This window comes from Puma concolor, chromosome D4, assembly GCF_028749965.1.
Source record: "Puma concolor isolate L17-30 chromosome D4, mPumCon1.1.hap2, whole genome shotgun sequence".
NCBI lineage: Eukaryota > Metazoa > Chordata > Mammalia > Carnivora > Felidae > Puma > Puma concolor.
In genome coordinates, this window is record NC_141679.1 from 71,837,354 (window position 1) to 71,853,230 (window position 15,877).

At 38.4% G+C, this 15,877-nt stretch overlaps 1 protein-coding gene across 2 annotated transcripts in view; it reads right to left on the minus strand.

Annotated features, from left to right (window-relative positions):
- The window catches only part of SVEP1 (sushi, von Willebrand factor type A, EGF and pentraxin domain containing 1), a 205,435-nt gene that overhangs the window by 126,328 nt on the left and 63,230 nt on the right, over window positions 1–15,877 (minus strand). For both annotated transcript variants that reach the window (XM_086683694.1, XM_086683693.1), the window contains exons 6-7: window positions 9,491–9,670; window positions 3,114–3,311 (exon numbers count right to left, since the gene is read on the minus strand). In XM_086683694.1, the coding sequence (XP_086539820.1) occupies window positions 3,114–3,311; window positions 9,491–9,670 (378 nt within the window). The remainder of the gene's footprint in view (window positions 1–3,113; window positions 3,312–9,490; window positions 9,671–15,877) is intronic.

Genomic DNA, 15,877 nt, shown 5'->3' on the forward strand with positions numbered 1-15,877 from the left:
TTCTATCTTGACTTTCTCGAGGGTTTTTATTAAGAAAGGATGGTGAATTTTGTCAAATGCTTTTTCTGCATTGATTGACAGGATCACATGGTTCTTATCTTTTCTTTTATTAATGTGATGTATCACATTGATTGGTTTGTGAGTATTGAACCAGCTGTGCAGCCCAGGAATGAATCCCACTTGATCATGGTGAATAATTCTCTTTATATGCTATTGAATTCGATTTGCTAGTATCTTATTAAGAATTTCTGCATCCACATTTATCAGGGATATTGGCCTGTAGTTCTCTTTTTTTGCTGGGTCTCTGTCTGGTTTAGGAATCAAAGTAATGCTGGCTTCATAGAATGAGTCTGGAAGTTTTCCTTCCCTTTCTATTTTTTGGAACAGCTTGAGAAAGATAGGTATTACCTCTGCTTTAAATGTCTGGCAGAATTTCCCAGGGAAGCCACTGGTCCTGGACTCGTATTTGTTGGGAGATGTTTGATAACTGATTCAATTTCTTCACCAGTTATGGGTCTGTTCAAATTTTCTATTTCTTCCCATTTGAGTTTTGGAAGCGTGTGGGTGTTTAGGAATTTGTCCATTTCTTCCAGGTTGTCCAGTTTGTTGGCATATAATTTTTCATAGTATTCCCTGATAATTGCTTATATTTATGAGGGATTGGCTGTAATAATTCCATTTTCATTCATGATTTTATCTATTTGGGTCCAATGGAATAGAACAGAGACTCCAAATTGGACCCACAAATGTATGGCCAACTAATCTTTGACAAAGCAGGAAAGAATATCCAATGGAAAAAAGACAGTCTCTTTAACAAATGCTGCTGGGAGAGCTGGACAGTAAGAATGAAGGACAGAAGAATGAAACTAGACCACTTTCTTACACCATTCACAAAAATAAACTCAAAATGGATGAAGGACCTGAATGTGAGACAGGAAGCCATCAAAACCCTAGAGGAGAAAGCAGGGAAAAACCTCTCTGACCTCAGCTGCAGCATTTTCTTACTTGACACATCTCCAAAGGCAAGGGAATTAATAGCAAAAATGAACTACTGGGACCTCCTCAAGATAAAAACCTTCTGCACTGTAAAGGAAACAATCAATAAAACGAAAAGGCAACCAACGGAATGGGAAAAGATATTTGCAAATGACATATCAGACAAAGGGCTGGTATCCAAAATCTATGAAGAACTCACCAAACTCCACACCCAAAAAACAAATAATCCAGTGAAGAAATGGGAAGAAGACATGAATAGACACTTCTCTAAAGAAGACATCCAGATGGCCAACAGGCACATGAAAAGATGCTCAATGTCCCTCTTCATCAGGGAAATACAAATCAAAACCACACTGAGATATCACCTCACGCCAGTCACAGTGGCTAAAATGAACAAATCAGGAGACTATAGATGCTGGAAAGGATGTGGAGAAACAGAAACCCTCTTGCACTGTTGGTGGGAATGCAAACTTGTAGAGCCACTCTGGAAAACAATGTGGAGGTTCCTCAAAAATTAAAAATAGATCTACCTTATGACCCTGCAATAGCACCTCTAGGAATTTACCCAAGGGATACAGGAGTACTGATGCATAGGGGCACTTGTACCCCAATGTTTACAGCAGCACTCTCAACAATAGCCAAATTATGGAAAAAGCCTAAATGTCCATCAAGTGACAAACGGATAAAGAAGATGTGGTTTATATACACAATGGAATACTATGCGGCAATGAAAAGGAATGAAATCTGGCCATTTGTAGCAACGTGGATGGAACTGGAGAGTGTTATGCTAAGTGAAATAAGTCAGGCATAGAAAGACAGGTGCCATATTTTTTTACTCATATGTGGATCCTGAGAAACTTAACAGAAGACCACGGGGGAGGAGAAGGGGGGAAAAGTTACAGAGAGAAAAGGAGGCAAATCATAAGAGACTCTTAAATACTGAGAACAAAGTGAGGGTTGATAGGGGGTGAGGGGGAGGGGAAAGTGGGTGATGGGCATTGAGGAGGGCACCTGCTGGGATGAGCACTGGGTGTTGTATGGAAACCAATTTGACAATAAATTATACATATATACATATATATATCTACTTTATATGTATATTATATCTATACATATGTATGTATATATGTGTGTCCATATATATATATGTGCATATATATATATATACACACACGTATATATGTGTGTGTGTGTGTGTGTGTGTATATATATATATATACATATATATATATATATATATATATATATATATATATATATATACATACATATATATAAAACTTTCTTGTTAAACTCTGGAACTCAGAAATTTCACCAGTAGTGAAAATACGCTGCCGTCCTGGGCTATGATTGATCTCAAGTTTAGCCCAGAGAAACTTCCTTCTGCTGGTAGGAAAGTTTTTCTCCTCCATATACTCTTCTCTCTGCTTCTGGAACTCGTTAGTAAATGAATACTGGGTTTTTAAAAATCTATCACTGGTATCTCTTAACTTCCATCTTTTTAGTTTGATCCATTGGGATATTCAAGTTCGTTGTGTATTATTTCTCCGTTCTGAGGGAACTCTCAGTTTGGTTCTTCAAATCGCTAATACTGTTTTCAACAATATCCACTCCACTTTATTTATCCTTCTCTTAGAAATATTTATGATGTTTTTACTTCTAAGAACTCTTTCTTGTTTTTAAAACCCCCTTTTATGTAGCAGGCTATTCTTGCTGCCAGTCAGATGGCAATATTCTATGAAAGTAATGGGATGCTCATGTCTCTTTAATTTTTTATTTTTTTTAACTCATGCCTCTTTAAACTGATTTAGTCCTGCATTACATGGGCCATTAAAATTCCTCAAAGATCTCCATCTCCTGGTGGAAAACTTACCTGATTTCCAGCTTGAAAATTATCCTTATTTTTCTATTTCTTCTGTCATTGCCTGGCATATTATAATCGGATTCTGTAAATCCATCATTTTGAAACAGAAACCCTCACAGATCATATTAGGATAATACCCACCACTGTATCATGGGTTTGCAGCAAAAGCTGCAACAAGGCACAGCCCCACACTGTACCAATATATTGTTATATAGGAATCTGGTTTTCAGCCCGATGGATGTAGGGGACCTACCTTTACAAACAGCTGTCTGAACTCTGGCACTCCACTTTCCAGAGGTAGTACATCTCACTTCTTCTCTGACGCCTGATAAAATGAATCCTCTGCGGCAACTCAGTTGACAAATCGTCCCAAGTCTGGCAGGCTGCTTGCCACAGCTGGCCGGGAAGATGATGACACCTTTGGGCTTCTGAAACGTCGGGCAGTGGCGTTCTATTGTAGGGAAATGAAAGAGTGTTACTTGCATTTCCACAAATTTCAAGAAAAATACAATTGTGCTGCCTTGGAACTGATGTAAGTCACTAAACGGTATCTGTTGATGACACTGAACCTATGATAGATTATAAACAACGCTAAGCTGTTCTCTCTCTGGTTATCTCATGTTATTTTGCCAGTGCATCAACACCTTGAAAAACTTATATTTTAATTAATGCCAACTGTGACTGTTATCACTTTCAGTTTGTGGAACATTTAAGGTTCTGAAGTATGAAAGAGTAAACAGAGTTCCGCGTTCATGGATTAAGCAAAATATTCAGCAGTCTCCATTTTATGAGTTTTTATTGGTTCCATCTCTATTTAAGTGGGCACATTATGAGAAAAGTTTTTATTCCCTCCCTCCAATCACTGTGTCATAATCGGGGCCCTGACCCTTAATGTTATCTTTGGAATCAATGAAGAATAACAAATGAAGGGGGCAGAATGCAAACAAAATGGAAAACCAAGACTAAGACTTAATGTAGGGTGTGTGTGTGTGTGTGTGTGTGTGTGTGTGTGTGCCTGCCCATATGCACATTTATTTGTTGTAGGAATGATTCTCCCGGCAGCAGTCCTAACATCTTTAGTTTGCATCTCCCATGTAATAATCGCTAACATGTATATACTATGTGCTGGTCATTGTTCTAAGTGCTTTACAAGCATCGACTCATTCAATCCTATGCACTAAGGGGTATTGTTACCATTCCCATTTACAAACAAGAGTCCCAAGGCACAACTATGGGGAAGTTACCCACAGTCTACATTCTTGAGGTCACCCCGCAGCTAAGTGGCAGACTCTCTGTACCCCTAAACACTTCACCACCAGGCCTCCTCCCTGAAATTTCTTTTAACCGTCTGTGCCGGCAAATGCAATTGTTCCTGAGAAATTAGTTTCTTCCTTTTATTTTCGCACAGTATGTGCCAAATGACTGCCCAGCCTTGCTGTTCGGCTGTGATGAAGAGGAAACACAGAGCCAAATTTGCAGTTCAAATGTAATGACTACGTGGGGTTCAACATCCCTTATTTATGGATGGCTCTTCATAAATTAAGAAAATTATTCTTTTGGCTGTGATAATTGTTTAAGATTTTGTTCCCTATTAATATTCTCTTTTTTATTGTTTGCTTACGGTATTTGGGGTAAATATGTCTTTAATTATTTATATAGTCTAATCTGCTGATTTTATGTCTGCTGCTTTTATACTTAAGTCCTGAAATTGGCTAACGCTCACCTATTTTAACTATACTGTCTTCTAATTTTTACGGTTTTATTTTTTTCTTTATATTTTAATATCTATGAAGAATTAATGTCAGTGTCTGGTATGAATTAAAGACATATGAGAAATTCATTTTGTTTCATTTGTTTTTCCCAAAGAGCCAGCCAATTTTTCTATATTATAAATTGAATAAATCTTTTCTTTGCAACTGACCTGTGATGCTTCTTTAGTAATACATGAAACTCGTAAGTTTCAGGATCTATTCAATCATCTTGATCTATATGGCAGTACTTGCAAAACTCTTCATTTTTGTATTTTCAGTATATATTTTAAAACCCTGTAGGAGCTACTTTCTCTTTACTATTCTTTATTACTCTTCCCTTTTCAATCTTATTTTCGTGATTCTTGCCTACATATTCTTCCAGATAAGCTCTAGAATCACTTCCTAATTCCAAAAGAGGGTCAAAAAGAAAAGCTTTGTTGGGATATTAAATGAGATTGGCTTTTACCTATACATATATTTAGAGAGAACTTTCATTTTTATACAATTTTATTAAAATATTAAGGTATGTTTTTTGCTTCTCAGTAACATTTTCTAGTTTGTGCGACACAGGTTCCATGCACTGCTGTTTAAGATTATTCTTACATATTTTATATTTTCCACAAATCTTTTGAATGTGATTTTTCACTATATATTCTGCTTATCACTGTATACGGAAAAGTTCTTTATTTGGTATTCTTATGACTTTAGTGAACTCTCAACTCTCTTAGTAGATTCATTCAATTTTAAGACATGTAATCTACAAATGATGATGGTTTTAAATGCCCAAAGCTCTAATCTTAAGATTTATTACAAGTGCTCCAGCTTTGAGAACAATACTAAACAATGGATGATTCTGAGCCAGCACCCTTTTCTCTTCCCAGATTTAATAAGACTGCCTATATTGTTCCATAAGTGGCTGGGGGTTTAAGGACATCTTTTTTATTATGTCAGTTATCAACAAGAGTTCCTCAGAATTGTATTGAAAATGTGATTTAAACGATGATGAATGGCATTTTTATCTTCTACCAAGCAGCCATGTGAATTTTTCCTATTTGTTATGGTGAAGTAATTTATTACGTTGATAGATTATATCTTATTTTAAGCCCTTCTGCATTCCTGGGATAAACCCTACTTGTTTGACAGGCTATTCTTTCAGATATTGATTGGTAGCATATTTGCTGTCATAGTTTATTATCTGTTTTTTGGTAATAGCTATCGGGTTGCCAACAAAATAACCTTATTTTATTTGTCAATATAACCTGTTTAGCTTCCCATTACTTGGGCCAAATTATACAGTATAGAGTTACTGTTTCTGAAAAGTCTGGAAGAGTTTCATTCGTCCCTCAATCATTTTTGGAGAATTAAAACTCTGATAACATTTTCCACTTATGACAAATTATACACTTGCATTTCTACTTTTTCCTGATTCATTTAAAAACTTTCATTTTCATAGAAAATCATACATAAAATATCAACGATTTTTATTTTATGTGCACATATTTATGTATGATGTTTTATTATTCCTTGAAAAACCTCTGGCCTCTTATATTCTTTGTTAGAGCTTCTTACAATAATTTTACTTTTGCATTTTTCTTACTTATACTTTAAAAATCCATTATTTTATTCAAAGATTTCCCTCTTACTCACTCTATGGCATCCCACCTCCCTTTACAGCTCATTTTCCTTTACTCAAACATTAGTATGTATTTCTTTCAACTTCCGTTGCAATCTTTCTTTTCCTAACTTTTGAATTTAATGTTTAATTGTTTCCACTTCCCTGATTAACAATGAAAGGATTTATAACTATAAAATTACATCAGTGTGTAATTTAGCCCATATCTCGTAACTCTGGTTTTAGAAATTACTCGTTTTTTATTTTCTAAAAATTGTATTTTTTTTTAATTTAAATAAAAAATTTTTTAAACGTTTTATTTAGTTTTGAGACAGAGAGAGACAGAGCATGAACGGGGCAGGGGCAGAGAGAGAGGGAGACACAGAATTGGAAGCAGGCTCCAGGCTCTGAGCCGTCAGCCCAGAGCCCGACGCGGGGCTCGAACTCACGGACTGCGAGATCGTGACCTGAGCTGAAGTCGGACGCTTAACCGACTGAGCCACCCAGGCGCCCCTAAAAATTGTATTTTTAAATTTCTCCTTTATCCATTTAATTCACTTCCTTTATGACTCTTGGTATTGGAGTCTATACACTTTTGTGTTTTTGTCTAGTTTCATACTTTAGAAAATGTTAAGGACAATCATTAATAACATTGACGTGGTTGTGTGGGTTTCAAGTAACCTTTCTTTTTCACTGTTTGCCTTTTAGTGATGTAAAGAATTCATTTGAAGAGTTACTGTTTAATATTTAAATCTTTATGTATTTAAATATTTATGTATTCAAATCTATTCTTTTTTCCTTTTATTCTTAGGAAATTCTTCCCCATTAAAAATTCAGATTGTCTTTTATTCTTAGAAAGTTCCCCTTCATAAAAATCTGTACCTTTTCTTACATTTCACCCCTTAACTTGCCCAATTTAACTAATTAACTTAATTTAGTGATTTTTTTTTGTGGGTGTGTAGTGAGAGTCAAGACTAATTTTTAGATAAACTTTTTCCCCATTGATTTCTGAAATTTCCTTTACCAAGTGCTATATTCTTCTATAAACTAATGTTTGTTTCTGTACCATATTTAGTCATGTGTAGCTCCATTGTTCTGTGCATCCTTGCACCATTAATGTGCTATTTTAATTACTGTAGGTGCACAATCTGTTTTATGATGGTGAGAATAAGTTCTCCCTCATTTTACCTCATGTTCAAAATTTTTGTTTTGTACCTGTCTATTCTTCAACACACATCCTATTCATTTATATCAATTTTTTAAAAATCAGAATTATCATAGTAATTATGGTTGTTGTCAGAATTTGGAGGCTACAGTGAGTGGTTCTCCAATAAACTGTAAAAAGGGATGCAATCTCCCTTCGATGGTTACATAAATCACCAAGATTTGCATATGCTTTAAATCATTACAGAAATGCACACAATGATTTTTAAAAGAACTGAGAATAGGAAAACCTTATTAGATGCATTATTTTTTTTTAAGTTTTATTTTATTTACTTTTGAGAGAGAGAGAGAGAGAGCACACAAGTCAGGGAGGGGCAGAGAGAGAGAGGGAGAGACTGAATCCCAGGCAGGCTCTGTGCTGTCAGTGCAGAGCCCAACTCTGAGCTTGACCTCACCAACCCTAAGATCATAACCTAAGCGGAAATGCAGAGTCTGATGCTTAAGTGACTGAGCCACCCAGGCACCCCAGTATTACTATTTTTAAAAAAAGATTGGGTCCCTCAGAAGAGGAGTTGATCAGCCATGGAAGCAGGGTAAGAGGTGATTCTTGGGAGTAAACATTAGTACTTACATAGAAAATCTAGTGTAAGGAGACAATATCCCAACTAAAGAAGTTCATTGACATTTATTGTGCCATCGTAAAGGCACCTCTCTATGATGGAAGACCCATCATTTTTACCTCATTTAATTCTGTGGAATATCTGAAGGGCTATCTCCCTTTGTCTGGGTTTCATACAAACTAAGTGTATTCTTGACTTGGGTGTCCTTGCAGCTTCTGTCTACAGGGAAATACAATGTATTCCAGGCCTAAGTCTTACAATATCCATAATAGTAGGCATCTCATTGCTAATGAATTGAATTTTTGCTTAAGAGTGAATTTCACTTGCCCATCCAGGAGAGATTAATCTCTTCTCAGTTTGATAATGTCAGTTTTTCTTAGCTTAAACAGTGAGGGTCAACTTTTGGACTGTTAAGTGAATCCCCCCATACCCTGTAAGCTCAACAACCTTCCTGGTAATACCTTCATCAACCACGGATCGAGTACTAGATTATACTAGAACAAACCTGTAAATCAATTTGGAAGGAAATGACAGATTCATAGTACCTAGTTTTCCCATCTTGGGTCCTGGCATATTTCAATTTATTCCTTACATATAGTTCTTCTTTTTCCTTTTTTGGAAGTTGCTTATTTAATTATCTACCTGCCAAGCTCTGTATACTACATCTGACATTTTATAAGGATTCTCATCACCATCATCATTATCGTTATCATTTGTATTTACAGTGTATAAGGAGCAGCAAACTGGAAAGATTCCTGAATTTATTCATTCTGGACCTGATTTCAGTAGTGAGATGTCACAACTCTTTGAGAAGGACAAGGCAAAAAAATCTTCTGATGAAATAGAATATTATGGTCTATCCTAAGGTTCACTGGTTCATAATTTTGTCCTTTTATCAACAAGGTAAAAGTAACTTCCGTTTAACAAAGCAAGGGAATCACACAGAATTTGGTCTTTAAAAAATCCATCCAAGGGGCGCCTGGGTGGCGCAGTCGGTTAAGCGTCCGACTTCAGCCAGGTCACGATCTCGCGGTCCGTGAGTTCGAGCCCCGCGTCGGGCTCTGGGCTGATGGCTCAGAGCCTGGAGCCTGTTTCCGATTCTGTGTCTCCCTCTCTCTCTGCCCCTCCCCCATTCATGCTCTGTCTCTCTCTGTCCCAAAAATAAAAAATAAAAAATAAAAAAAAAAAAAAAATCCATCCAAATTGGCCCCAGTTAAAAAAAACATCATCACCATTTCAAGCTGTAAACTTCAGTGACTCGGATAATGGGATTCTGGTGTCTTTTTATCAGTGGAGAGGAATAAAACTGCACATTCGTTTATGTACCTGTATACCTGTGTCTCCGCGCATCTGTATACATGGATGTGGATTTATATTCATTATGAATCAACTTCACAGAAGTTCTAGGCCTTCACAGAAGAAAGGAGAAATCAGAGAGCAAGAGAAATAAATCACCAAACGCACCATGCCTTCCATGACTTACCCACACACCGAGGTTCTAGACCATCCCACTGGGTGTTAGCTTGACAAGTAAGCTTAGCACTTCCTTCTAGTCTGTACCCTTCATCACAGGTAACCAAACACACTGTCTTGTAGGACATTTCCTTGGTAGAACAGCTGATGCGGCCATGTTTGGGTTGGCGAAGATGGGGGCATGTTCGTACTATATAAAATGAAAAACATTGGGTCACATTTTACTAAATAAAGACAAAAATAGGAAGTCTAACAATGCCTACACATTGCAAGCAAGAAAATACCTTTTCTTAAAATGGCAAATAGTAAATAGCACATCATTATGTTTTGAGTTAGTATGGGACAACTGAAGGCATGTGTTTCATCAAATGCATTGCCCTAGTAAGATCCCGGCACTCAACCTCCTGCCCATAAGTGGGAAACTTAACCTGTCTAAAGAGTCTGGTCCTAGATGGACGATGATACCTGTAGATTGGAGGTGGCTGACAAAGGGAAGGATCTTCAACCTTCAGCTGGGCCTCTGCTGAGCTTCTCCAGGCTACATTCCAACAAAAAGAGGACGTCTTTTCCAGGACAGGGATTCAGGTTCACGATTAACTCAATTCTCAGATCTCATGGGTACATCCTGGGCTTTTAATGACCCCAGCCTCTGTAATCTTCAATTTCAGTATCCTACTCCTTGACTGTAACTCTGCTCCTTTTGGCTTTTTCACTCCTTTCTTCCAAGACACTTGCTGCAAACTCTACTTCATGATGCTAATCTTGACTTACGCGCTAATGTTGTTTTGTTTGTGTGTTTTGCTGCTTTGGCAAAGAGTGCCAGTTGTGCACCCGATAACATTCTTCCCAGTTCTATTCAGCACCAAATATGCACAGTTAGAAGGTAACAACTGCCCACCTCCATCACTATGATTGACAGCCAATGAAATATAAGCTGCAGTTGTGCGGGATGTCTGGAAAAGCTTTTTAATGGAGACCCTTTCAATTGAGAGAGTACTTTTTGCCTTCCCCTCTTCCTCCTTTGTTGTCCTGAAATACGGACATGAGGGATGGTACCCCAGCATATTATCGTCTAAGTACGGGATACTACTATAGAATAACTATCAAGTACTAAGAGGGTACAGCAAAAAAAAAATTAAAGAAGCCTGGGTCTCTGATGATAATGGAGCTATCATACCAGCTTCTCGTCTTCTTTTAGATGAGAGAAAAGTAAACTCTTAATTGCTTTAAGACATTGTTATTTGGGTCTTTGAAATAGCAGCAGCTGTACACAATTCCTAATTTCCTGTGCCCAGCATCCATTCACTCCTCCTTTGCTACTTTCCTAGGGAAAGGTTTCTCCCCTCTTTCAGCTCATGGGATTTGTGTGTGCTCCAGCCCTGCTCAGAGGAAGAGCATGTGACTTAGGATCACATTTCCCTGGGCTCAGAAGTGAGCAGGTACAACTGGTGACATGATCCTTTTTTCTACCAACTTCAAAACCACCCTGAGAGAGTAGCCAAGGGGTATTTACTAACCCCTCAATGCTGGAAATGCCCCTGTGCCTCAGTCAGCCTCAACACCACCAGCAGAAGTCCCACGGGGTGTCCAGAGACATATGCCTTTTCCTAGTACTGCAAATTCTAACTTGATGGCTTCAACACTACATCAGAGAAGCTACGAGAGAGTACGCATGCTGATTCTGCCTCTATAGGTCCCCAAATGGAATCTGTGCTCTGAGCTCTCCTGGCAAGATTTTCCTCGCTGCCCAGCCCACCAAAATCCCATAATGTGTTTTAGGGTCTCTCTCAATTAATCCCATGATGCCCTATATTTCTGTTCCTGACAATCTCATAGGAAGCCCAAGGCTCCAAAGTTATCCCTCATCTATCAGGGTCATCCTCATATACGTCTAATCCAAATCTAACTCACAAACTCTGGCACCTCCCCTCTGGAATACACAATCAGTCTTCAATAAATCCCCTCATAACCTAAACTTCACTTGTGAACGTTTCTCTCACTTTCTTATCTTAATCAGAATCCAATGGTCTCTTATAGACAAGGCCTGGAGAAAAAGATGTCCTCTTTGTTCCTCATGCCTTCCCAGATTATTCTCTCTTCCTCCTCCCTTCTCTGTAAAACCTTCTGGCTCCCACGAAGTGTCAAAGTGTCATATTAAATATTCAACATCTTTCTCCCCCCAACTGTCTGCTGACCTCCGGGCCACTTCTCATTCTTCCAAGATTTTATTCTGTCTCTGTCTCTCTCTCTCAGACACACACACACACACACACACACACACACACACACACACACATTGATGATTTCATTGTCTGGGTAGATGATCATTCCAGTATTGTGGGGTCATATTCTTCACCTCCTTTCCTGCAGTAACCAAATCCTTCACCTATTTCATTGCCTTATCCTCTAGACCTTGCCATCACCAAGCTAACATCCCACCCTCTGACAACAACGTCCTGTCTTCTTGGATCACTCGCTGAAGGGCTTCAACTCCATCAGTTTCTGTACCCTACTGGGCTCTACAATATGTTGTGTGTTCTGTAGATAAAATCATCTCTAAAGAATTTATACTCTCCCTACTTCTTTTTCTCCAGTTCTAGCTTAAACCCACTCCCTTCAGATTTCCAATCAGGGGAAGGAGGGCAAGGGGAAAAGGAGAAAGGAAATGGGAGAATAAGAAGAGAGAAGAAAGGGAAGAGAAGGAGGGGAGGACAGAAAAGGGAAAGGGGGTATGAAGGACAGTGTAGAGGAGGGAGAGGAAGCTGAAAAATAGGGAGGAGAAGGTAAGGTAGGAAGAAGGGAAAGGGGAAGAAAGAGGGACCGGGGAGGCTGTCCAGCCCTGTGGAAATTTGTCCTGTCAGACAGCATGGACATCCCTGTCATAAACAGAAATACAGAGAGGAAAAGAGGGTGCATTTCTGCTAGATATGCCAAAGGATGGTCACATAAACTCATGTGCTCACAGATAAAATCCTACAAGCATCAGGAATAGCACAAAAAAATAACCCCTACAGAAGAACAAAGTTCTACTATCAACAATAGCACTTCTGCAACACTAAAGGCCTGAAGACAACATAACAATCTCTAAATATTCTTGAACAAAATCATTTGGGACTCAGAATGTTTTGGAGGACTCTGGGTAGGATGCATTTTTCTTTCTTCCACATTTCTGTATTTTGCAGTTTTTCATATCAAGCACATATTTATGATGAAAGCTTAACTTTATAATAATAGGAAATGAAGTTGGGGCAAAACATTCAGTGCATATCCAACTGACGTCACCGCTTGGCAGGATCTATTCTGAAGGAACCCATTCAAATGATATTAGTCGGCAGAGCATAAATATTGGGTGCATTAAACATACATTTAGGATTGATCATTCTTAGAGAAAAGACAAAAATCAAATTAGAAGTTAAACCATAAGCCTTTGCCTTTCAGTCCCTGAGATGGCTTGGACCGAAATCAACTACTAATGACAAATGAGTAGACACATTTTGCCTTCCACATCTTGGTTTTTATTGAATGTGCCCATCATGTAAGTAGAATCATTGCTGAGTGCATCAAGGGCATAGAAATATTTTGCCTTCCACAGTTTGGTTTTTACTCAGTGTGACCACCATATGTAACACAATGCCAAGTGCCACGTGGAATTAAAAGGTAAGATAAATCCCTATGATCAAAATGTATAAAATCTGGAAAGCCATATTTTAAACAACTGCTTTTAGATTTAAAGCACTGATGAAATCACTCCAGCTTTCCCACTCAAAATGAAATGGATTCGCAACATCTCTCAAGAGTACTGATAGTAAATTAGAGTTGGTATTTCATACACATACAAATTATATTGCTTCTCAAATGTTGCTTTCAATAAACTTTGATTGCTCCTCTGAGAAAACAAAGCATATGCAAGGATTCCTAGTTAGCCCTTAAACATTTTATACTCCTTTTCAACCAGGAATGACCATTTATTATCATTCTTAATAGGAACATGTTCATTTATTAGTTTCAATAAAAATTTTTTTTATTTCAACAAGCTGACAAATTGTGCAATAAACGTTTCTTGATTCACATTCATGTCAAAGCAACTTTAAATGCTCATTTGGTCTTTTTAGAAAATAGCAATCGTTCAAGAATACAGTCTACTAAGAAGTAGACACTATGAGACCTGCTCTGGTTCTGATTTTAAAGACTAATTAGATTTCCATCCATATAAATAATTCCTGTCAAACCCAAATTGTGATAGCATCTATACTGAAAATAAAATAAATCTGATATTAAGTGTAGGATTCTTATTGTTGTGTGAGCCATTTTCTGAGGAAACCTGCTATTGCAAAATTTAATTTACTGTGATGTTGTGGCTTAGTTATCATTAGGAAACCACAAAAAAAAAACCCTTCCTAGTTTAGAAATAAATGTATAATTCAGAGAAAACTGAACAAAAAGTATAAATGCTTTATGATGAGTACAGAGGAGGAAGAAGGCTCAAGCCTATTAAGCATTACTTAACACTATAAAACATTAATGATGCAAAATGAAATTTGTAAAAGGCTTTACATTTTTTTTTAATTTTTTTTTCAACGTTTTTTATTTATTTTTGGGACAGAGAGAGACAGAGCATGAACAGGGGAGGGGCAGAGAGAGAGACACAGAATCGGAAACAGGCTCCAGGCTCCGAGCCATCAGCCCAGAGCCTGACGTGGGGCTCGAACTCACGGACCGCGAGATCGTGACCTGGCTGAAGTCGGACGCTTAACCGACTGCGCCACCCAGGCGCCCCAAGGCTTTACATTTGAAACTGCTCTTTCATTTCTGTCTCGATTTCAGGAAGATTTGCAAGAAAGAGATGACATAACTAAAACGATTCTGTTCGTACCATTAGATTTCACCTGGAAATGTAAAATACAACTTTCTCCAGTTATCCGCCCTGAAACAGAAGTGAATCCCAATGCAGCTGTCATATTTCATTGAATGCCAGATGCCCCATTTGTGAGGCACACCGTTATTTTATGTGCCACTAATAAAGAAACAGTAATATCTATGAAAGGATTTCATGCCACTGACTTTAAGGTACATCTGAGTTTTTAGAGACGTTAAAATATGGGGGAAAGTGTTTTATAATTAATGAAATATGGTATATATTTTCAAAGAGCAATATCTCAAGTAATTAAAGTCACAAATGATGCGCCAGAGGAAGGGAGTAGATATCTTCATTCGGGACAGCTTTGTACACTAGTAAGTTATGTGTAGCTTTGGGAATGAAACTAAAGGGATCTTTTAATCTTTGATTAACATTGTTTTGTTTACATTGGAATATCAACTGAAATCACATAAATAAGAACAAGAATGCTCTTTAACAATGTGAATGCATAATAGGAAGTGACGCAGTCCGACCATCAGTATATCTATTTATCAATGGACTTACCAATACATCTATTGATCAAGTTCTTGATCATTCACCAGAGGTATAACTAAGGGCTGAGAAGAAAAGATACATTCTGTGCTCATAAAGAACTCAGTCTAGCAGAGGCGACAGACAAGCTGATTAATAAAAGTTAAGTGTGTTGGTTTGTATTATATCGAGTTGGTTAAGCTGGGAAACAAGCTGTCAGACTCCCCTTACTATAAGGCCAGGCTAGGGTTGGTCAGAAGAAGAACGTGCCCTGGATTTTGGAAAGCAGCCTGGGCCACTGTAGCCAGACACGGTGTTGGACAAATGTAGACATGTCCCACGGATCCCAGCTTGTCTTTGCTTGCCTCTATTCCATGTCCCAATTGTTGACTGTGTTGGCCTGAGGAAGCCCCAAGCTTGCTGCCAGGCTCTTGGCTGTGGAACCATGGAAAGCTTCTCTAAGACCTCTCAACGCATTTCTCCTTTTCAGTCCCACCCCAGCAGCAGGGCAGGCTTGGTCTCATAGACTGAGTTGGTAGAAATACCTCCGATGCTCCAACTTCTCTTCTAGATCTTCAGTTTGCCTTCAGCTCCTTCCAAAATTGCATAAGGTCCAATTCCTAAAATAGATCCCTCATCCCATGACACTCGTGGTCACTGTGCCTCCTTGACTGAGCCTGACACACAGAGCACAGGCTCTAGAATGAGGGGAGAACGGATGCGTGGACACACGTACAGAAGTTGAGGTCATCCCATCCAGGCTGAGAAGTCTGATGACAGCAGAGGGTTTATATAGAGAGACAAAGAGCAAATTCAGGGCCATCAGGCACGCAAAGCTGTGGTAACAACTTGTCAAAGGATGGCTTCCCGAGAGGACATGGCCATTTCTTATGGCTTTAGTGTAGGATTTGAGGCTCAGGGCGTAGACTGTGGAGGGTAAAGAGGCAGGGGTTGGACCTTACCCTGAAGGCGTCGTCTACCTGCTTTTCTCACTCTTCTTGGGAAGAC